The sequence below is a fragment of the Falco naumanni genome, chromosome 3, assembly GCF_017639655.2.
Source record: "Falco naumanni isolate bFalNau1 chromosome 3, bFalNau1.pat, whole genome shotgun sequence".
NCBI classification, from domain to species: domain Eukaryota; kingdom Metazoa; phylum Chordata; class Aves; order Falconiformes; family Falconidae; genus Falco; species Falco naumanni.
Genome location: NC_054056.1, coordinates 44,694,257 through 44,717,188, shown reverse-complemented (window position 1 = coordinate 44,717,188; position 22,932 = coordinate 44,694,257). Strand labels below are relative to the sequence as shown.

Sequence of the window (22,932 nt, the reverse complement as noted above, 5' to 3'; positions counted from 1 at the left end):
CTGACCAACGTGTTTTCCTAAGGATGAATAGCTCGTGCATTCAGATTGTGTTTGCACTCTTATCAGTCTGTGTTCCTTTCCTCTCTTGGGCACCTTGCTTGCTTTTTCTTTCTTACCTGATACTAACTTTAACTGCTTTGGCCAATTTCAGTGCAATTTGGAAGAAGGGACAGAGGCCTTAAACACAATTACATTCTGGCAGCAGAGGAGGAATGCCCATGCAAAGGGCAAGGCTGCCATACAAATGTGTTCCAGATTAGGTGAGAGGTGATTGACTTTTGCTTTTAGAAAGGCACAAGGTCAAATTTTCACTGTTTCCACTTGTGGGGAATTTGTAATTGCATCCCTCAATTTCTTGTGTTTTTTCAACCTTTATATAAAAATTCCACATTTATCTGGTTCTAATGCATGTGAAACTGCTCGCTTTTTTGAAGTTGTTCCCAGGGAACAATCCTCTTTTTAACACAGATCCTGATAGTTGGGTTCTGGGTGCCTATACCTGGTTATTGTACAGGTATATGCTTCCTTAATGGAACAGAGACAATACATTTGTTTTGGTTAGCTTTTGTGTGCAGGCTCTTGTTAGGAAAACAAAGTTTATTGCAAGTGTTGTCTGTTTCATTTATGAAAATGGTCCTTGGCACTAATTCAGATCAGTGCTAATGATTAATTTTTGCAGGTCAGCTTTCAATATGAACTAGAAATAAAGAGCAAGCTAAGAGAAAAATAATGTAGACATTATCTGACTTATGCTTTACCTCTTCAATTTCCGTTTTAGGAAAAATGTTTAACATAGCAGCAGCCATGTTCCTCATTATGAAGTAGAATTGTAGTCCAGTGAAAAAAACCATGTGGCTTTCTCTAAATAACTGTTTCTGGGTTTGGGTTAGGTAATAGAAGGAAGGGAACTTAATTCCAGGCTGAAAGATACAGCATTTCAGACTTTTTTTGGTGGTATTATTGAACCTGTTTCAATTTGAAATCTGTGTTCTTCATTTCAGATCATTCAGGCACCTTCTATTTGTAGTTATTTTCAATGATTACTGAAAGTCTTGTTTTGTTTTTCAAAACCTTGTTATCGTTGCAGCAAGCATGCTTTTAGATTAAGTAAAACAGAAGGATATGAAGTTTAGTATACGTACTTGTGTTCTTTTTCTGTTGAACTAAAACAGCAGACTTTTCCAGAAAAAAAAAAAAAGTTCAGACTAAGTAGGCTATTTTGAATTCTAGCACCGGAGTCAATTTAATTGGAATAAAGTAGGCATTCAGTCTGCCTGAAGCATACTTTGTACCTGTTAGTGTCATGCTCTTAGAAGAATGAATTTGCATAATAACATCACACACACAGAAACAAGATATATCTGTAACATTTTTCGCTAGTTACTGATCAGAATTGCATGTTTCGTTTTTAAGTATTGATCTTTGTTAACTAGTTAAAAAAAGTTAACAGGAGAAATCAGGATTAGTCAGTACTTAAAACTAGGTCAGCACTGAATGGCCAGGCATGGTAGGCAGATTGCATTGGGCTAGAATACACTCACAGAAGTTGGTTATACAGATACAGAGCAAGGCAACCTAACCAAAACTAAATTCCTGCCAATAATGTCTTGTAAAAGTATTCACATTTCTGAAAACTGTGTTTGGATGCTTGTATGTAATAAAATGAGTGTTTTGGTATAGTTTAATTTAAAAAAGAAACTGTTTGAAACCAAATTTTTCATTTATATTCATATAAATGTGATTAATAGAACCGGCAAGGTGTTTTTCAATTTATGCACTTACTTGACTTGAACTGAATAGATTTACTTTTTTGGCTTTCATAGTTGTGCTACTGCCATAGAAGATACTCTTTAAACTGTCCATAGTCATGGGTAGCATTATGCGTCCTTTTGATACAGAAAAAGTTTGAAAGGAATATCCAGCAGAAAGAGTTAAATGAAAGTAAAGTTATACCTCTAAAAATACATGAATTGTTATTTTTCCCAAGTAAAAGTATTTGTGGATTTGTACTTTTTTTTTAATATTATCAAACCTTACTCTGAGGCATAGAAGGCAATGCTAAAAATTTACGCAGCTGTCATCCTGAATGACTTGTAAACAACTGACTCTGTAATGCACAAAACTTTTCATTCCAGTGTTTAATACAAGTTTTAGTATAAATATGACTAATAGGGTTGTATAGAAAATAATCTCTCCTGCTTGATTCTGGCATCTCCTATAGACCAAAAATTTATTGCATTAGAAGACTTTTCAAATACTTTTTTGTAAAAATAAAAAGGAAGTCTTGCCTCACAAGAAACTATTACCAGTTTCTGGATGTATGACTAGTCCAAAACTCTAGACTCTTGCTACTTGAACTAAGGAAGCAGTTTATGAGGGATGTGTATTGCTCTAAGAAGCAGTGCTCTGGAAGGAAAATAGCTACTTAGATTTGAGCATTTAACCCTTACTGGTGCTAGTATAGGAGCACCAGAAATCTTGATGCTCGAGTTATCTTCCATGCTTTTGTAGGGATGAAATGTCAAGCCTTACCTTTTTGCTTATTTTACTGAAACTATAGTAATATTTTAAGGGCACAGTTACTGAATGTCTGTCACAGTGTTTTGCTTCTGGGAAAAGAAAACTTCTGAAGTTTTGAACAAGGTGTTCAATCAGAATATTTTTATGGACGCTGTTAAACATGGGAGAAGGACTGATCTTAAACCTATTCCCACCATAGTGAAAACACTGCATACATCTGTGAATGTTTCTTAGAGAAAAAAAAATTGAAAACTACTTGAAAAGATAAATTGAAATTTGAAATACCTTACTGGGAAAATGTAGGTAGGACTTAGGATTTTATATTAAATATGTTGACCCATGGTTTTCTGTAATGCAACTTTGTTTTATGCTAGTTCTTGAATGGCTGCAGTTGTATTATTGAAACGTGTCTCTTTCTCTCTTCCTCCTGGTAGAATTTTACCATTCTGTTAATGTAACTCTGTGTTCAAGGACCAATGTAACAGCCTATATTCATTCAGCTTTAAGTAGTTAGAACTGCTTTGAAAGCTTATTAGAACTACACCTGAAATGTGCAGAGGAACATGCTGATCTGTGTGACATGCTCATGAGATGGTTAGCATAGAGAGAAATGTTTTGCCGTTTTATTCTCTTTGTGTATGTCATGGAAGCCATATACATTAAAACTATAAACATTATCATTAGTTCTTTGTAATGCATGGCTTTGGAAAGCTACACTGTAAAGATTTGAGATTGTTTGCTACAGCCTCAGCCAAATGATCTGTCTGTGCTCGACCCCAAAAGGCCTGCAAGATGTTCAGACGTGTACACTTGGTTTGTACTAATAAACGTTTATTTATGAGTCTCTGTTAATATGCAAAATAAGAATTAACTTGCTCTGAGTTTCTCTGGAGACAAATATTTAAGATCTATCAACCTTTTATGCTCTTTTAGCACAGTTCAGCTTGCAAGATCTGTCAGAACTTATTTCTGTGGGTTTTTGTGACAGTCCAACAATGCACAGAAAAAAATGAGGAGGCAATTAGAACTCATTCTTCCAGAGCAGTGGTAAGGAATGGTAATCACCCTCAGGTCAGCTCTGCCTCTTGAGATTTACAAAACAACCACTAAGAGTTCATGCTGTGCCTTTTTTCCTCCCCTCCAGTGTCACGCTTATTCTTATATGAGGTACTTACTACCTTATGCTAAATCCTACTACAGGCTTTGCACTGGTGTAGTACAACTCCCATGTGCTTTGAGTGCATAATCTGATATATTCCGTAGCTGTGTTACAAGACTGTTTTTCTTTTTGTACAAATTCAGATCTGCAAGTTATTGTTTGTGTGACTGTCAGTTGCGTTCCCCCTCAGTTCTTTGTTCTTCCTTTGGCATCATCCATTATAGTCTAATTTTTCATGATGGACAAAAACTGTGCCTGGCAATGGGAAATTTGTTGATTTAGCAGCTCTTTGTAATGCAAGCAATTTTGAGTCCCTAGGCATACGGTAGTCAGTTATGGCTGTTCTATTTTGAATGAATTGTTCCTCAGCTAAGCTGAGGTTTGTTGGTGTTACAGATACTCATTTATATATAGTTTATTTTGTCTTTATTTTTGTTTTATGGTGTTATAGTGATAATTTAATAGAAAAAATATTAGCCAGAAAAATCTAGAGAAAGCAAAATTGAAAAAAAATCTGAGCATGTTTTCAGCTGCTTTCAAAAAAATTATCTGTCAGTGACATTCCTGTAAAAGGCAATTCCTTATGTTCAGCTAGTCGGATAATTTTCTGTATTTTCTTGGTAGAGAAGTTTTATGTCCAAGAGCACTTATGTGTATGTTTTTGAAAGTAAGAGTCATATCTACTCCATAATAACAACTTGCCTATCCCATCTGGTTTCTATGTAAGCATTCTACACTCTCTTCATTTCCGTGTTTTCCATAATGAAGAAATGAAGAGGAGGAAGAACTTCCAGCTCTAGCAAGTGAAGCACAAGGAACTGTGGAAGGGCATATTGTGAAGTGTAGAATAAGCAGCAGAGGAAAGTAGGAAAAAGAAAAGAAATGAGGAAATGTCTCTTAATTCAAGTCTCTTCATTCAAAGGAGAGTTGGGGGGAAGAAAAGCTTAACTATGTAACTAACAGTTTCCATGGTTTTGATCATTCTTTGCAGATTTCTTGAAAAGACCGCTGGAGAGCTATGTGAAAAAATTAAAAGTACCTGTTCATGTGATTCGAATGGAACAGCGTTCTGGATTGATTAGAGCCAGATTAAAGGGGGCTGCTGCTTCTAAAGGCCAGGTCATCACCTTCTTAGATGCTCATTGTGAATGTACAGTAGGCTGGCTTGAGCCTCTGCTGGCAAGGATCAAAGCTGACAGGTAACTATCCATCTTTGGTCCATGTTGGTTTTTTTGGTTATTAAGAAACGTTCAAAGTATTACAATATAGCCTACAAGCAACTATCTACTTTTTGAAGGGGTGGATAAATGCTCATTGGTGTAAGTATAAAAGGCTAATTCAGTACAGCTTTTAAAAAGTAAACTTGATTTAAATTGAAGCTTATATTGGGAAATGTGGGATAGTGTGTTAAATAGCAGAAGACCTGAGCACAAATGGAGTTGAGAAAGCAGTGGAATTTGAGGTCTTCCGTGTGCAACCTGGCCCATTTCTTCACGAATTTGGGAAGACGTTATTGAGGAAGAGATGGAGCCCTAATCTCTTGCAACGCCAACGCTCTGAACAAGAACTGTCAGGTTTACTGTTTTCAGGTTCTCATTGTGTTTTCTTTATTTTGTAATGTGTTTCTATTGTGGAAATACGTGCTGTGACTTGGTTTTCTGTGATTACTTTCTAGAGTTAGAATAGCTACTGGAATCATACTGACCTACACTGCAGTATCATAGCTTTATATTTCTATCTTAAGTCAATACTCACAGCACTTATATCCATGATAGTGTGATGGAAATTATATTGAGAGGAAAAAAAAAGAGTGAGAGAATGGTCTGCTTTATAGGACATTTATACATCTGAGCAGTAACTCTGTAGATGCACACCAGTCTGTTAGTGAGCAGCATATTAAATAGACTAGATATTAAGTATGTAAGTATGGCGTTACAGTTCTGTTTTATTCTTACGGTTATAGATTAAAATAACTTTGAAAATTTAATGTTACAAAATACAGCATTACACAGTGAAAAATCCTCAGATAATGAATCTTTGTTCAGCACTGTGCTGATGTAATACTAACCTTTAAGTTACCATTAAAACACTTTTTGTGAGACTACGATACATAAGTTGTTAAAATTTGTGCAAATGGCTCAACTAGGTCCTTTAAATATAGTTTCAACCCCTGAATCTTTTTGCAGAGCTTTCTGTGAGAGGGAGCCTGCTTGAGAATGGTTTCTTAAGTGTTTTTAAGATGATTAGAATTAGTTTCTGTGAGTATGTCTTAATAATGTCAGGAGAGTGGACAAGGAGGCCTCTTTCTGTCAACTTTGATGCAGTAGTTATACTTCGTTAACAATGGCTATCATTTCTTAGTCCTAAGGGCATATAAGAATACTTCCCCAGACATAATGACCACATTTTAATTTCAAAACATGCAAGTTACTTTGCTTAACTAGAAATGAAAACCTTGTTTTCTATACAATTACTATAGCACTGAGAAAGCTGTGATCAATTTTTCTATCTGCAGAGAGATGATTATTTATTACTGGTAATAATGCAAATATTATTTTTAAAAAGTGCTAGTATTGCCAAAATTGTATCAGAAAAACACGTTTTCCTTTAGGGGAATTAACTCTTAATTAGCAAGACAGAGAGTATGTTTCATGATAATAATCTATTGAGTACAGTTGTTAAGAGATGGCATTATGAAAATTTAAACTGCATGTGTTAAAAACAAAATTAAAAAAACACCACCATCTTTTTTGACAATTTAATTAATAGGGTTTGATTCTCTCCTTTGTCTAGGAGAACAGTGGTGTGTCCTATCATTGACGTAATTAGCGATGACACCTTTGAATATATGGCAGGGTCTGACATGACCTATGGTGGATTCAACTGGAAGCTGAATTTTCGTTGGTATCCTGTTCCTCAGAGAGAGATGGATCGACGGAAAGGAGATCGAACCCTTCCTGTTAGGTAATGAGAAAATATTAAGTCAGTTAGTGTTCACATGATTGTTTAATGATATCCTTTTTATGTTAATCTTGTGAGTGAGTACTTAATGAATTGTGTTGTTGCATCATCTTTGTCTGGCCAAAGGAACAGCATAAAAGTTCTTTGACATGGACTGGTGTTGGTTTGGTAGCAATGAAGGAAGCAATCAGCCTGTGACTTGAGAAAATTTTAAGTTTTATGTCAAGTACTGATAAATTGCTAGCTTTTAACTAGTTTTTGTACCAATATACAGATTTTTATTGAGGCTTTTTTTATCTTTTACTCAAACAAGTAAACAACATTTTGAAAAGGTGCATCGATTTTTTTACATGTGTATGTATGTATTTGTGTGTGTGCATACATATATAAACATAATTTCTTCAAAGTGCATGGATGAGAGGTGAATTAATACTAGGATGTCATGCAGATGTTGTAGCAAAGGTAATAAGAAAAAAGATAACTTGTGTATAATGTATACTTCTTAACAATTGCAAACTTACATTTTCTGGCCTTCCTGTTCTGAAAAGTGGGCAATGTTTACTTACTATAAAGTTGAGGATATGGCCTTTACTGCTTCTTGGGTTTTGGGTTTTTTTTTTTCATTTAAGAAATCAAGAGTTCTTCTGAGGATATGGTTAATTGTATAATCCCACCACCACCACCAAGTTTCCTTTCTAGGGGAGAGAGCTACATAAATGTTTTGTTAGATTGTGACCTGGTTTATATTTTGTGTCCTTCAGAAAAAGTCCAATGCATTTGAGGAAAATGACTAGTGATATAAAATAATTTATTCTAAAAGTGTGAGTAATTTGTGTACTTGAACTGCAAAGATGTGTCATCAGCCTAATGTATAATTTACCATTTGTACACTTGTTGACTAAAAAGGTGGAAATCTGGGAGATGTTGGTAAAGTTAGGAGAAACCAGCACAGTTCTATTTTTCTGCCAATAAGGAATTTTTAAAGAAAATCTGGATGTAACCCTGATGACAGTTTTCTTCTATGAAGCAATAATAGTGCAAGCAAGCAGGCCGCTTCATGGCCTCCCATAACTTTTTCAAGAACAGTTGCCAGAAGTATAAATTTCCTGTCAGAAACTGGTTTCTTTTTTATGAATTACCAGCACTGAAGCCAGAAGTCTTTCTCTGGAATTGCAGCAGCTTTCTAGGAGCTGTTTATCTGGATTAAAATTTGAAGTGAGAAAATAAGGAGAACTGTCAATAACTGCTTCCATCCCTGGAAAATTTTGGGCTAGTAAGTACATCGATGGTAACTGAATTTGGATGGAAACCTGATGAGCAGGAATGTGTTAGAAACTTGGGAAATAAAAAGATATTTCGTCAGTGTAAGGGTGAAATGTATTTAAGTGTATGTTTTCATAATGACTGACACTTACCTTTTGTCTTTTTTTTTTTTTTTTTTTTTCCCAGGACACCTACAATGGCAGGAGGTCTTTTTTCAATAGACAGAGATTACTTTCAGGAAATTGGAACATACGATGCTGGAATGGATATTTGGGGTGGAGAAAACTTAGAAATTTCTTTCAGGGTAGGTAAAACTTTTCAGTGTTTTGTTACTCAGGACAGTGCATCTTGAGTTCTGTAAAATACAGATCTGCTGCCTGCATCAGTGTCCTCCCCTGTTGCAGTTAGCACTTTGCTTCTGTCATGTTCCTCCAATGTAGATATGTAAAGACTGTAGCTGTTAGTGAAAAGTGCATAGTGAATTGTTGGCATAGCTTTGTGATTAAAAGATTGGGACGGTCATTCTGAAGAATGGCTGTGTGTCAAAAGGAGTTCAGTTAGAAAAGCTAATTGGGTAGCATAAGTTAAGGGTGATATCATCAGTGCATGGTTTAATGTGTCAGTGAAATGTGAGCACTTCTGTTACAAACTCTCCTCGTGCTGTTTTCTAACTTAATTATTGCATCTGTTCATTTGGATGTGGACTTAACCAGTGGTGTTCTCACTTTGGTTCCTACCGAACTGAACTATTTGCTTTTGGTTTACTTATCAGCTCAGAATATACAGGTGGATACTTCTGAAGTAGTTCAGCCTCCTGGATTTGCATTTTTAGAGGTCCAATGTAAAAATGCAAATATTTTCAGAATCTTTAGTTGGGAAACGTATGGGGGTTTTTACATGTATATTCTACTTTATGATAGAGTTTTTTGGACAGATCACCACCTGTTACTTCCTGTGATTCATGTGAGCCTTTTCCTCCCAATGCTGTCAACTTGCCCAGTTCTCCAGAGTAGTCTTGCTGATGCATTACTGCTTCGAGGCCTGATATACACTTTCTTATGGTGCCTGACTCATGCTTGTGAGCATCTTTATCTGTTGAGCAGGAAACAGGCATATGTTTCTCTTCCATGCAGTATGTGTTTGTTCTAGACCTCAACTAATGTTATTTCTCCAGCTCGAGCAGAAGCAAGTGATTAACAGTTTTAAACTTTTTTTTTAACAACTTGAAGCAATGGAATAATTGTTCTATCACTTTCAGATCTGGCAGTGTGGTGGCACTTTGGAAATTGTAACTTGTTCACATGTTGGTCATGTGTTCAGGAAAGCAACACCATACACTTTTCCAGGAGGTACAGGGCAGATTATCAACAAAAATAACAGGCGACTTGCAGAAGTCTGGATGGATGAATTCAAAAACTTTTTTTACATCATTTCCCCAGGTGAGCAGGCCTTTGGTTATGAGAAATACCTATTAAATATTAAAACATTAACATCTTTTGGCTTAGTAGAGTTTGCACTTCACTATCCAGAGTATAGGAGCAGGTTGCTAGTATACTTGTCTGTATGATATTTATTATGTTTCATAAAATGGATGTTAAAAAACCAAGAGGATGTAAAATAAGAGAGCAAATTTCCTATTAACTCAATTTCTGAAAAAAAAAAAAAAAAAAATCAGGGAAAGAGAAGAAGCCTGGGAAATACTGATTACTTACTTTCCACTACTGAATATTGTTGCTGCTGTTGTTGTTTTTCAAAAAAACATACGAAGAGAGACAAACTTTGGGTAACAACAGACATAATTTCTAAAGACTTGAGACAATAGAGGCTTTTGACTTTAAATACGAAGTGGTAGTTCTATATACCATGTCTGCTTTTCCAAAAATGTATCTTTAAAACTAATATTTCCTTATGACTTATCAAACCTGCATTAGTATTCAAATTTAAAAGCTGTAATACAATGTAGTATGAGTCTGAACAATGTCAAATTTTAGATTAATGGTTTTAAGAATACTTGTTGAGAACAAGTCACTGTGCAGATTTATGTTCTTTGTCTTAAGAGAATGTATTACTCAAGACTGTGTAAGATTTTTTTTTTTTAATTAAAAATAATTCTTACTGCTACTCAAACCTTAGGTGAAATCAGAAGCTAATAGCTTATGGTTACTGCCCTGTATTGTTGTTAATGAAGCATTATGAATTCAAACATGACATGTATAGATATTCAGAAAACTTGTATTTAAATAGGTGCAATCATTTTTGGTTAAGATTGCTTTTATGCATCCATGTCAAGCAAGATTTTAAAATGTAAAAAGTAGCTGGAACACCTAACTATAAAAATTATCTAATTGTTAAAAAGAAATTTACATTACTGAACACCATGATAAGGCTCTGTTACTTTATATATAATCTCTGTAGTCCTTCCATTTCATGTATTAAGTGTAGGCTACAAAAGGAGTCATACTGTTTGAATTTTGTAGGATTGTTATTTTGATAGGACTTACTTTCAGAGTTTTGCAGTGTTGTGGAATATACATGCATTCTGCTGTTGGAGAAAAGGAATGAAAGAATTTAATCTAAACCAGAATAGGGTAACAATTTTGAAATGGTGAAAGTAACTTAAGCAGTTATCTAACTGCACTGTATATTTTCTTTCCTTTCAAAAGATGCATGTCTGCATAGTTAGTATGCTGATAGACTGAATGATTGCTAGATAGGGATGTGTTCTTGCCAGGCTCCTCTTAGAGCATCTACACCTTCCAACTGGCACACAATCTCATTTCTATACCTGTGTCCATATTGACACTGCACTGAAGTTTAATAGAATTTCTAAGCATTTCAAGAATAGGATCATGTAGTACCTGAAGAAGTTGTTGCTCTGAAACTGATTTGTTGCCTGGGGCTGTGAAAAGAGTGGTTAGTACTGTGGGTCATTCTTAAGTATGATGTAATACCTGTTGTTCATAGAATGAGCATATAAATGTACTCAGTGCCACTCATGCCTCTCACCACCCCCACCCCCCCCACCCCCCCCAAATCCATGTAAGTTGTGAGAGCCAGTAGGTGTTAACTAGAAAGGATTGCTGTTTTGGGAAGTTCACAAGCACTTTACTGTTGCTATTCTGATATATCTCAAATCTTACCTGAGTGTTGCAGACCCTGATCTTACCCATTGACAGCAAGCGACATCAGTGTGAATTTCAGTAATTCTTTCTGGCCAATAGTTGTCTTAGAAACTCAGTGAATCTCTGCTGCATCGGCTCATTTAGCCATCCTCTGCTTTTCCAGGTATCCTTCTAATATAAACATTTTAATGTTTAGTTCATACAGAATGATGGTGTAGTGGCCCTCTGGCAGAGTACAGCATGCAGCTTGTGAAACTCTTCGCTAGTACAAGTACAATGTGTACTTTCAATATTACTGTGACACTGTCATGAGTTCTTGCAAGGACTGAGGTGAGGATTTTTAAGCTGATGCTGGTTTGCAAGCCTGGGTGCAGATGAGCGAGGAAAACAAGCAGTCCGCTGTGCACCCAGGTTTTTTCTTATTAGTTGACATGGAAGAGAAAATTGGATTTTGGGGGAGGTAATATACTGACAGGCATCATTGAGCCTAGCTAACAAGAAATTTGTTTCCTCCTTTATATCCTTTCTATTCTGCTCCCCTAAGATACTGAATCACAGAGGGATTGGTCCAGGAAAGCAAACCTAGGATTTTCAGGTAGCTTTCCCACTTCATGTAATTTGTGTTATGCGGGGGGAAAAAAAAAAAAAAAAGGCTTACTGCTTGAATGATAGAGACTCAAGAGACTGTACTATTAATGTAATGTAGTTAAATGGAAAGCTGCCCTCTTGAAAAATAAGCCTGTAATCCTTTTTTCTGTAATAAGTACAGCCTAGTAGAAATTGTTACTTGTCTGTTTTAAGGTTTAGTGCATTTTAGAAGTCACCTCTCTGCTTAGGAGTGGTTAGGTTGGGTAGGGCAGTTGAGTAGTTGGGCAGGGAAGTATTGCAGCAGCTGCTCCTCAACTAAAATCAAACCTATCTTATTGCACACAACAGCTATTTTCCATGGCAGTAATGGCACTGGCTATAGTCTTTTCTCATTAGCTGACCGTTTTCCTCACAGTCATGCTTTACGGCAAGGTGCTGTTTCCCAGACCATTTCCTCTTAGGCTTTCAGAAAATGGGTCCAGCACATGCAGATGAATAATCTGATTCCTGGCTCCAGTCATTCTGTTCTGTGGACACTGCCACTTCTTTATTCCTAATGGTGGCCGTTCATCACTTTCTCCAGCCTAAAATCCTAGGACTAGATTGTCCAAGGTGAGGCTTCACAAGATGGCGATGGCAGTCTGACAGCTTGCTGTGAGGAGAGTGCCTTGCTTTCCATGGCAGGTGATAGGGCTTCACCTCCCCTCACTTGTTGACTGTTGTCTGTGTCCACTGATTGGGCTTGCCAAACCTGTTAGGGTTATTTGTCCTGTGGGTTGGCTCTCCACTGGTTAAGTTCACCCCTGTGGCAGCACAGGAGGTGCAGCAGGAGTCTGAAGGTGAGCAAGGGGAAGCTGCCTCTTTCCACAGCAGAAGCTGAAAGCATTAGGCTGGCTTACCACAGCTACCTCACCCTGCCCTTCTCCTCTCCTAACTACTAATTAATGATAAAGTGACAGTTGCGAAATTTGGTATCCTCAGTTTAAAAGTGAAGCATGAATACCTTCAGACTGCATGGTTTCCCTGTTCTGCATGTGATCTGGGTTCCAGCCCCTGCATGTACCCCCACTGCTTGTCCGGCATGCATTCTTGTCATTGAGCAGCCTCTCCCATCCCAGCTGGCGAGCTGAAGGCATCTTAGAAAGCCACTTCAGTGAGCTCGGGTAGAACCTCGTCTAGCTGGTATAGAAATTAATTTTACTGTTGAGCAAAAGTTTGCCCTTGAAGGTATCTTCTGTTGTACTGGGGCTAAGTGGAAAGGTAGAAAGCCTGAGAAGACAGCATTGCAGAATTACCTGAGCAAGAGCCATCTAGGCAGACATTAGATGTGTTATTCTGAAAACTGAATCAGTAGGCCTAGTTTCTAATTGTTGCATGCACTTGTCTTGAGGCAAGCATGGTAAGTCAAGGTTCCATAGGTAGACTGGAAATGGATAACTTTTTTATTTGTGTGGTTTTGTTTTCAGCTAGTATTCCCTGTTAGCATTACTTGGGAATGCAAATAATGGAACTGTTCAAATTGGTTTAAAATTATTATTGAATATCGAGTTTCATAATAGTAAAAACAAGCTCTATGATTTTTAACAGAAGACTAGTTTTAGATGAAATAGTTTTCATACTTGTCATGCTTTTGAAAATGATTGAACAATTGATCGTCTTGATCAAAATATGCTGCTTTTTCTTTTTTCAAAGCAATTTAGCATAAATATATTGCTGCATGTTGAACTTTGCAAGCAAATTTCTAGTTGTTTTGAAATTCTGAGGATGGCAGAACTGTTGCAGCACAACCGATAGGAAGCTTAAATATAAGGCGACAAAGAAAATTAATCTGAAGGAGTACTTTACTGATAGACATCTTTATATGTATGTGTTTCTAAAGGTGTAAGGAAAGACCATTATATATTACTAATCAGAGTAGTCTGGTACTGCATACCAAACTTCTTCAAGAATAGTGGTAGCACAAGCTGTTGCTGAGATGAGTCTTTGTTTGTGCGAAAGAACTGGTGATGGTGTAATTTTTTTTGTGTGGTAGTTTTTGCCTTATCAATATTTAATTTTTAGTACATCTTTAAATATATGTGTGAAAAAAAAGCATGTGATTGTGGACATAGCTGTGGAGTCTGGCATAATTCTTTCCTGGGGGGAAGTTTTGATCTAATTCTTGTTTTGTGCTTTGTTTTTTGTTTTGTTTTTTTTTTAGCTGAGACATTAAAAACAAGTACAAAAACACTGGAAGATATGTGTCACTTTCATGTGTATATAAACTTTACTGGTCTGTGGAGGAAATAACGATTTACACATGTACTTAATTTTTTATATGTTTTATACTTTGCAGTTTTCCTAGTTGCTTCCTTTTTTTCTTTTCCTTCCCAAAAGAACCGTAACCCGTAAGTGACTGCCACTGCACTGTATAGGAACACTCAAGCTAGTTTTGAGTAATACAGATAAAGTACCAGAAATCTAGGAAATGGAGTAATTCAGCCTCTTTAAAGGATACCCCTAAGGCAACTATACCTGTTCTGCTATTCGGTCCATCTGCTAACCTGCTGCTAACTGCAGTTATGTGACAATATACAGTTTGGTGCAAACCTAACTTAAGAGATGATTTCTAAAAAAATCTTTCAGACTAAAAATGGTTAAATGTAATATAATACATACCTTTTACTGCATTGTAACAGAGAAAATCAGCTGCCACTTTTCTTTCTACTTGTTGACATTTTAAAATACTTTAAGAAACAGCATGCACATATGCTATTAAGTCACTTTGCATTTAATTGTTTATGGTTGTGACTTTAATTCTTACTGCCATCCAGTGATGTGGCAAAGCCTTAACAGTGTTGTTTTCTTAAGGTGGTCGATTTAGCAGACTCTGATGAAATAGTTTTGAGTGCTGTAAGGTTGTTGTAAGGATGGCATGATAACTGTTTCATCCATCAGCAGCTTTTTTATCACTGAAAAACGAAGAACTCCATACTTAGCTGTGGTTGGTACAACCTTTCTCTTCTTGCTTCATCATCTTTTGAATGAGTGCTCCTTTTGGTGTAGAGCAAATACTTGCTTTGGTGAAGATAGAACAGTGGTTTTTTTGGAGGTTTTCTTTGTCTTGTGGTTTTTGGTTTTGGAATTTCTTTTGTGACTGGAAAGCCCAAACTGAAGTGTTTTGGTATTCTATTCCAAGAGATTTTTAAATTTCATTCACACTATTCAAAATATTAAAAAACAAGCTCTCCTTTGCTTTCATTCCCTTTCCAGTGTAGTTCTCAAACATCTTTGTTAAAAAGCCTTTTAGGTTTGTATTTAAAAAAAAAAAAAGCCTGTGTAACATTTTTTATTTCTGGAATACTGAAATTACTAATGTTTTTATTGATGTTTACAAAGATTTAGCTGAGACTGCAGTTATCTGTCTTAATTGAGTAGACATACACCATCTTCTGGTTGGTCGATGTAATAACACGGTATGCTAACAAAATGTCTCGAACTCAATTTCAAAAGTTCAACAATTTCAGAGGTAATTCACAGTCCTCTAAGTGGAGGGATTTCTGAAAAATGTATGCAGCTGGAGGTCGATAGTGTGGCGGCCAGTTGAGCCATATTTGTGGTCTGTGAGGGGAGTTTAAATTGCTAGGAATTGTTTTTGTTCTTTTTTGGTTTAGGTTTTCGTTTTATTTGTTGTTTTGGGGTTTTTTTGTAGTATATTACTTTTGGCCTGTGTGTTATGGAGTGTAGTGTGGAAAATACAAAAAAAACATGATGCCTGAAAACTAGAAATTATTCTACCCTTAATTAATCAGTATTACTGGAATATTAATGACTAGCGCTTAACGCTGGTCAGGCAAAAATATCTACTGATCATGCACACCTTCCTTAACCTGTCTACAGATGGGACTTGCACAAATTAATCTTTGGAAGGAATTACAGTAACCACAAAGCAGTAGGAAGGTACAGAAAGAATGAGCACTTTGATAAATGAGAAGCAAAGGAGAAGAAAGTGAAGCAAAATACCACAAAAAATGATAACAGTCTAATGGTGAATGTGCTTCCTGCAAATGCTGCAGTTATATTGAACAAATACTGAATTATTAAAGGATTAGTTCCCTGTATGAAGGCTGCTTTCTGACTGTTTCTTTGTGCAGTTAGATAGATGGTGAAGGTCCAGCAGGTGGTACCTGGCTTACAGAATTAAATTAAAATGGAATTCTCCTTGCTCCAGAGAAGGAGACTACTATGTTATACACCCCGATTGCCATTGGGGATGGAATGGCGTTAGTGACTGTAATGGTTTTAACCTTGCTCCTTTGATAACTTAGTAAGCAACTGCATTCAGATTGTTCCACAAACCACAGGTAATAAATTGACGTGTAGCACGGATGTAACAATACCATCTTTTCTATAATTATCTGGAAAAAGAAGTCACAGGTAGTGACTGACATGTTCTTTCTGAGAATATAAACGGTGTAATGCTATATTAAAAAAAACCAACATTTTGTTGTGTAGAGATGATTTTCCAAAGAGAAAGTCTTTCATGCAAGCAGTGTATTATACTGATCATTTTTGTATCAAGTGGATGTACATAACTTTTATTAGCAGCCATTGAACAAAACTTTCTTTGTTGCTACAGGAGTTACTAAAGTTGATTATGGGGACATATCATCACGACTTGGACTAAGACGCAAGCTCCAGTGCAAGCCTTTCTCCTGGTACCTGGAGAACGTTTATCCTGATTCCCAAATTCCACGCCATTACTTTTCTCTAGGAGAGGTAAGATTTTATCTTACATATCTTACCTACCCAACGTAAGTTGCACAGTAAGTTCTGTTCTGAACTGAGTAGTGCAAACAAGTTATCTCCAGCAAAGTCCAAGTATCTTGCACCTGTGTTCCTTGTGAAATGATACATCTGGCTTCTCAGTGAGGCAGAAAACTGAACTTCGGTATACAGTACTGTAACTGGAATGTTCTCCCTTTTTTGCTACAATACCAAATGTTACATAGAAGGGCTTTAGAAATATTCCTTTCTATATAACATTCTCTAAGTAGAGTATGAGCAGAATTTTGCTTAAAGATCTAGACCAGGTCAAGCAAGGGCTTGGCCCAACAATAGCTCTGAACTTTACAGCCAGAACCCTTGTCCGTGACCAGCAAACTCCAGTGATCCCTAAACCTTGCTAGACATTTCTCTATTTTTTCTTTAAAGTTTCTTAGGTGACTGTAAAGGTAGTACAGATGATGCTTTCCTAAATGAGCATGCACCTACTCTCCCCTACAAGCCACACTGAGGCAAATATTGAGCGCATGGTAGGGTGATTCTGTACCGTTTGTTTTTAAAAGAAGCGCTTCTAACAAAATGGAGCAGGCATTCATGCTGCTGCATGACTATCAAGAGACTTGCTACCCCTGCCTGCTTACTATATAGTAATACAGGGATTAAGGCTGTAACTTAAGTAGTGAGGAAATTGAAACCAGTCACCCATGATTTCAAAGGGAATTAAACCCACCATGCCTAGGAGAGTGCTTTAAAACTTCTGAAGGTTTTGGGCTGGAGACTCAACTGTGTCCATTTTGTTATAGCTGAGTCTTTAAGCAAAGAGAGTCCCCAGGATGGGAGGATCCCTGGAAGAAAGTAAAGAAACAAACGTGGCTCTGTAACCTGGTAGCTTGAGAATTTGCTTGGGAGTTCGAGTCTCAGACAGTGGCTTCTCATTGTAGTACAGTTGCTGCTATATTTTACATTTCATTCCCATAATCTCTGGTGTATGGCAGAGAAAACTGGTGCCAGTGTGGTTTGATATGGACCTAGTTCTCTTCTAAAAAATAACAACCTTTGGTGAGGTGCTCTTTTTCACTCCTAGATAAGAAATGTGGAGACAAATCAATGTCTGGATAACATGGCAAGGAAAGAAAATGAGAAGGTTGGAATTTTTAACTGCCATGGAATGGGTGGCAATCAGGTGATTATTTTATTTTATTTTCTTAATATATTGAATTATTTGGAACACTACTTCTCCTCACTGGGACAATTCTTCAATTCTTTCAGTAGTTATCTTTAAAATATACCAAAGTGGTAAAGTTTAGGAAACCCTCGCTGAAAAAGATACCTGTAAGAGGAAATGCATAAGAAGATTTCTTGAGGGTTTGTCATTTGTAGATTTTTGAGGCCTTATTGTAATAGGTTTTAGATCAACTTTCAAGTCAAAAAAGAAATGAGGAGAGAAGGAGACCTGCTGCAAGCGAGACTTTTCACCTCCTGTAGGTTCTCTGGGACTGTCTTCTGGTTAGATGTCCTTATTGGCATTATTACTTTAAAAATAAAACCCAAACATGCCTGTACCTGAAACAGTTTATAATGTACATTTTTCTGGGGGTCAGTTCTGGAATTTATTTTGCATCTTGGTTTTTGTTCTATTTTGTCAATAATTCTTGATGTTGGGGTTTTTTTCAGTATACAGGGATTACCTGTGTTGGGGATTCTCCTGTTTCTGTACAGGAAGCAGTCTAGAATTAAAAATGTCAGTTTTGACTGAAGAGCTTGTTCGTATAGTGTTTATATTTATTCCCTAAAAAAACCCACCATAATCTTTCTGTACACGCTGAATGGAAAAGAAAAAAACCCTGAAAGTTTTAGTGGATATCAATGAAGTAATGCACAGATGTTCCCCCTGCCCCAGGAATTTTTAGTTGAACTTTTTTCCAGTTCCTCTCATTCTTTTTCTGTCTAGGTTTTCTCATATACTGCCAACAAGGAAATTCGAACAGATGATTTGTGTTTAGATGTATCCAAACTTAACGGCCCAGTAACGATGCTCAAGTGCCACCATCTAAAAGGAAATCAGCTTTGGGAATATGATCCAGTGGTAAGTCTTCTCATGACTTGTGACAACTTGGGTTTTACATGAACCTACAGAGCAACATATTCCAGTGTGAAACCACTATTGGACAGTCAAAACAGGAAACAAGGTCAGGGTTATGTTCCCTCTGTTATTAATTCATTGTGTAATCACTAAATGGACATTAAATCAATCTGTATCGATTTAATTACCTGGTGAATTTTGGGGGAGCTTTTAGAAGAATATATTTAATGTGCTTTTTAGGTCCTCTGGAGAAAGATTAGTCCGCTAGTGTAGTGTTGTGTTACAGTGAGATTAACAATGGAAAAGTATTCCAGGTATCTTCTGGACCAGTAAAAGTTAATGCTAACAAACTTGTGACAAATTTGTCACCTGGTATCTTATCTTGCACAAGGTTAAAAGGAAATACTTCTCTAATTAAAAAATCAGCATCCCAAAATTATAAGGAAGATTTTACATTTCTAATCATGATATGTTTAAGGTTGAGATGCTTAAAGCAGCTTTATTTTAATTTTACCTTTAATTTATTCTTTTTCTTGTACATCATGTTCAAATTTATTTGAAGTTCACATGTTGAACTGCCAGATCTAGAAATCATTGATTGTTGATCCATTCATCACTAATTTGATTTGCAAGCTCTAAAAACTCCCTTGTGATATAGTGCAGTCAAGAACTCTGACTTAAATCATGGCTAATTAGTAAGAAATAGTTCTAAAACTTCTTAATTTAAAATCACTTATTGCAAAAGACAATTGTGAGACAATTTGTGGAAGGAGAATCTTGCCAGTATAATCATGACAACTATTTTATAAAGAGAACATGTGGATATTTAGCTACTAAAAAGTAATTTCACCGATTTAAAAAAAAAAAAAAAAAGAGAGCGAGTGAGAGAAAGAAAAGAAATAAGGGTGGGTTGGGCATATCTAACTAAAGGTATTTCTAACTAAATAGACTTGCTGTAGATTTTAGTAGCTGAGGTGTTAATGAAACCTACAGCCTTTAAGACTAAAAGGAAATATGTATGAAAGATGATTTTTTTATTAGGATGGTAGTTAATGTGGAAGATGGTGGATCTTTACTTGAATTTCTGCACATTGCTAGCAGCTGCTGGTAGGAGACTGAAGCAAGCTGTTGAAGGCTTTCAGGATTAAATGTTAATTGAAATGATTAAATTTGAATCTTGGGAACCATTCATTCTTGTTTTTAATGTAGTTAGTTCACATGACTTAAGTAAATTAGATGAGTAATATTACTACATGGCAGCGATTCACCAATGTACTTATTTTGTTTCTACTTTATCATTTGGGAAGAACATTGCACTTAGGTGTCTGGAGATGCAGTAGTTTGTCTTGCAATGATTGACACAGACAGTAAAACAGTAAAGACAGTAAAACTTCCCCTGTGTCAATTTTGAGCCATAGATTTGGCTGTATTTGTATTTTCTCTTCATTCTGCCAGTGGAAAATCTAGGTATAACCTTCAGAACTTTACTGAAAGCTGGCTAATAAAACACAAAAACAGTTTAGGGAGTACTTAGCAAGAACTCCTGCCTGCTTAGCTGGATGATTTTCCTGTAGGTTTTATTTTTCTTTTGCCTCTGTTCAGGAGACATGTAAGAAGCCCCTTTCCCTTGGTGTCTACCAGATAGAAAGAGAAAGGAGGGGGAAGCAAAACCTAAACCTGTGTGTTAGTTATTTGTTTGCTTATGTCTGTTCCAGCTGTCTCATTCGTTCTTCATGTGCTGTATGAGCGCAGGAAATGTGCTCAGGTTTTTGGTTGGGGGTTATTTTACCCTTCATTGCTTGTGCACACAAGGCCTGCTTGTTCTGCCACTTTTCTGTCAGTCCAGTTGTGCTGCTGAGTGAGAGAAGAAATACTGATAGTAATGCCTGTCAGTACCATAGAGAACTTGATGCACTGATGAGTACCCACAGCACAGTGGCAGGAAATGCAACTTTTGAAGATCTGTTGTCCATGAGGATAGTGCGGAGGTAGACAGAGTGGTGTATGGAAGATTGCATAAGTAAGATTAGTAGGTATTGCAAAAGATACATATGTATGTGAACTTGTACACATCTTTTATTTTTTTTAAAGAACATATTTTTTAAAAAAGAACATAGTACTAAAAGAACACAATGTAAGGTCAGTGTTGTGTCCCCAGCTGAGGATAAAAGTGTACTTTCAAATACATATTTCATGTGTTCATTCTGATCAAAGCTTCTCTTATAACTAATAATTGAAGTTGCATATCTTACCAAACTTTAATTTCTAACTCCTCAAATATCCCTAGGTATATAGTCCTATTTAAAGAATGGTGGATATTGCTTGATAAAGAACTTGATTTAAAAGTTCAGACTGTTCTGTTTTTCACAAAGCATTGTTTTTAATATCTACCATGTCAAATAGCGTGTTTCAGTGTTCTTTAGGATTGGGACATGGAGTCAGTAACCAAGGGGTCTTGTCTAGTTCCTACATACCTGTGGAAGAATTTTAATGGCCACTAGAAACTTTTTGGTGAACTTATGCCTGGTGAATTTTGTAAAACTAATTTCTTTTTGTTTTGTCTTCAAGAAATTAACCCTGTTGCACGTGAACAGTAACCAGTGCCTGGACAAAGCCACCGAAGAGGACAGCCAGGTACCCAGCATCAGAGACTGCAATGGCAGCCGCTCCCAGCAGTGGCTGCTTCGCAATGTCACCCTTCCAGAAATATTCTGAGAGGTTCTAAAAAAAAAAAAAAAGGCAAAAAATTGACTGGGCTACCTCGGCTGATACTTGGGCTACACTGTTAAGTAGCAACAGAATCTTCTGCTCTGCAGAATCCACAGTTCGTCAGCTGTTAGAACTCCTGCAGCTTCTCAGTAGCTGTGAACCAGCCTTCCTGTATAAGGATGTGAAACTACCACACATACTAGTGAAACTGCGCCCACTGATGTTTACAAGATCGAAAAAATTTCTTTCAGCAAGTCATTTTGAGAACGTTTGGACAGTGGAAACATAATCAATGAAATAATCTCTCTGAAGAGCTGCATATCGTTGTAGTTTGCTTGCACATCAGTAAACTCTGCTGAAAGTGCTGTTGTAATGAAGAAAGTTCCAAGATTTTTTTTCCCTGGTTTAGCAGTGGTAACCAGACTACTAAATATAGATTCACAAATAAATGAGAGAGCTGGAAACCAGATTCAGTAACATGAAATAAGAATTCTGTGATTTAAAAACAAAAAGTAAACAGGGTTTAATGGAAACTAAATCAGAACTATGAAAAGTACAATTTGTTATAGTGAAGTATCAAATTTATATGTAGATTTTATACCTCAGTGGGGGAAAATAACCAAGTCAAAAGACAATTGTTTCTCTTTTTCAATTGTGAGATAGTCCATAAATACTCTTTTTTTTTTTTTTTTTTTTTTTCTGGTGAGTCTAAAATTCTTTTGGGTGCAAAAAAAGCGAGCATAAGAATAAACATAGCTCTTGAATGTCAGGTCAACTTTTTTCATTTTTTTATTTTAATTTCTTGGCTGTTGGAATTGTATCTTTTTATTACTGTCTGAAAACTGGAGGTTAACATGCTGTCTAACTGTTTTGTTTTATTTTTTTTTTGTGTCCAAAGCTTCTGTTTCGGTTTCTGCTTGGGTCAGTCAGCTTATGGTCTTTCATGGCCAAACAAAAGGTTTAAGTACACTTTGAAATTATTAAGTTAACTTGACAGGATACACTTAGCGCCCAAGACCTATACTACTGTACTACAGTTTTGTTTTCATAGCAATAAATCTTTTGTTTCTTGTTTGATTTCAGTCATCAGAAAGCCAGCAGAAAAGATACATGATTTGGCTAGCAGGAGACTGGCAAAACTGAAGGTTTTCTGGAATCTTTTTTCACTTCATATTCAGATGTGCTTCATTGTCAAGTGCATATTTAGATTAGACTCTGAATTGTAATGTTGATCTGCTGCTTTTTTCTAATAAAACCTAAAGAAAAATAGCAAAATTGGCATGGTTTTTAAAGTCAACATAGCCAAAAGCAATATGACTATGTCAGTACATTGGTCTGCATTTTTTAACTGAATTGCTTTGTTTTGTTACAAAAAAAATCTGTGTGGGCTAATCTTGAAAATGAGCCACTGAATGCTCAGAGTATACATTGAGTTTTCTTTTGGAAAGAAAAATGAGATTTGCTTAATGGAGAGGATATTTTTATGATAAATGTCATTGTTTGGCCAACTGTCCTGTAAAGCAAATTAAACCTAGACTCATGCAAAAGTTGTGTGGAATTATATTTGGATGTTATGGCTATTTTAGATTTGCTATTCCAAGTTGCTTTAGTCAGTGTTATGTCCATTATTTCTGCAGCAGTACACAAGAGTTTTCATACACTAAGCAGGGGAGAAGTTAACAAATTGCAGTATTATGTTGCTGCTTTAAAAATACATAGGACGAGATGGTGGGATTAATATCAGATAAAGCATCTAAATATCT

The 22,932-nt window shown here is 36.3% G+C and overlaps 1 protein-coding gene across 2 annotated transcripts in view; it reads left to right on the top strand.

Annotated features, from left to right (window-relative positions):
• The window catches only part of GALNT1 (polypeptide N-acetylgalactosaminyltransferase 1), an 82,021-nt gene extending 59,305 nt beyond the window's left edge, over positions 1–22,716 (top strand). For both annotated transcript variants that reach the window (XM_040586697.1, XM_040586698.1), the window contains exons 6-13: positions 4,671–4,878; positions 6,473–6,643; positions 8,090–8,207; positions 9,162–9,342; positions 16,232–16,371; positions 17,462–17,560; positions 18,329–18,463; positions 21,029–22,716. In XM_040586697.1, the coding sequence (XP_040442631.1) occupies positions 4,671–4,878; positions 6,473–6,643; positions 8,090–8,207; positions 9,162–9,342; positions 16,232–16,371; positions 17,462–17,560; positions 18,329–18,463; positions 21,029–21,175 (1,199 nt within the window). In that variant the 3' untranslated portion in view covers positions 21,176–22,716. The remainder of the gene's footprint in view (positions 1–4,670; positions 4,879–6,472; positions 6,644–8,089; positions 8,208–9,161; positions 9,343–16,231; positions 16,372–17,461; positions 17,561–18,328; positions 18,464–21,028) is intronic.
• The last annotated feature ends 216 nt before the right edge of the window (positions 22,717–22,932 follow it).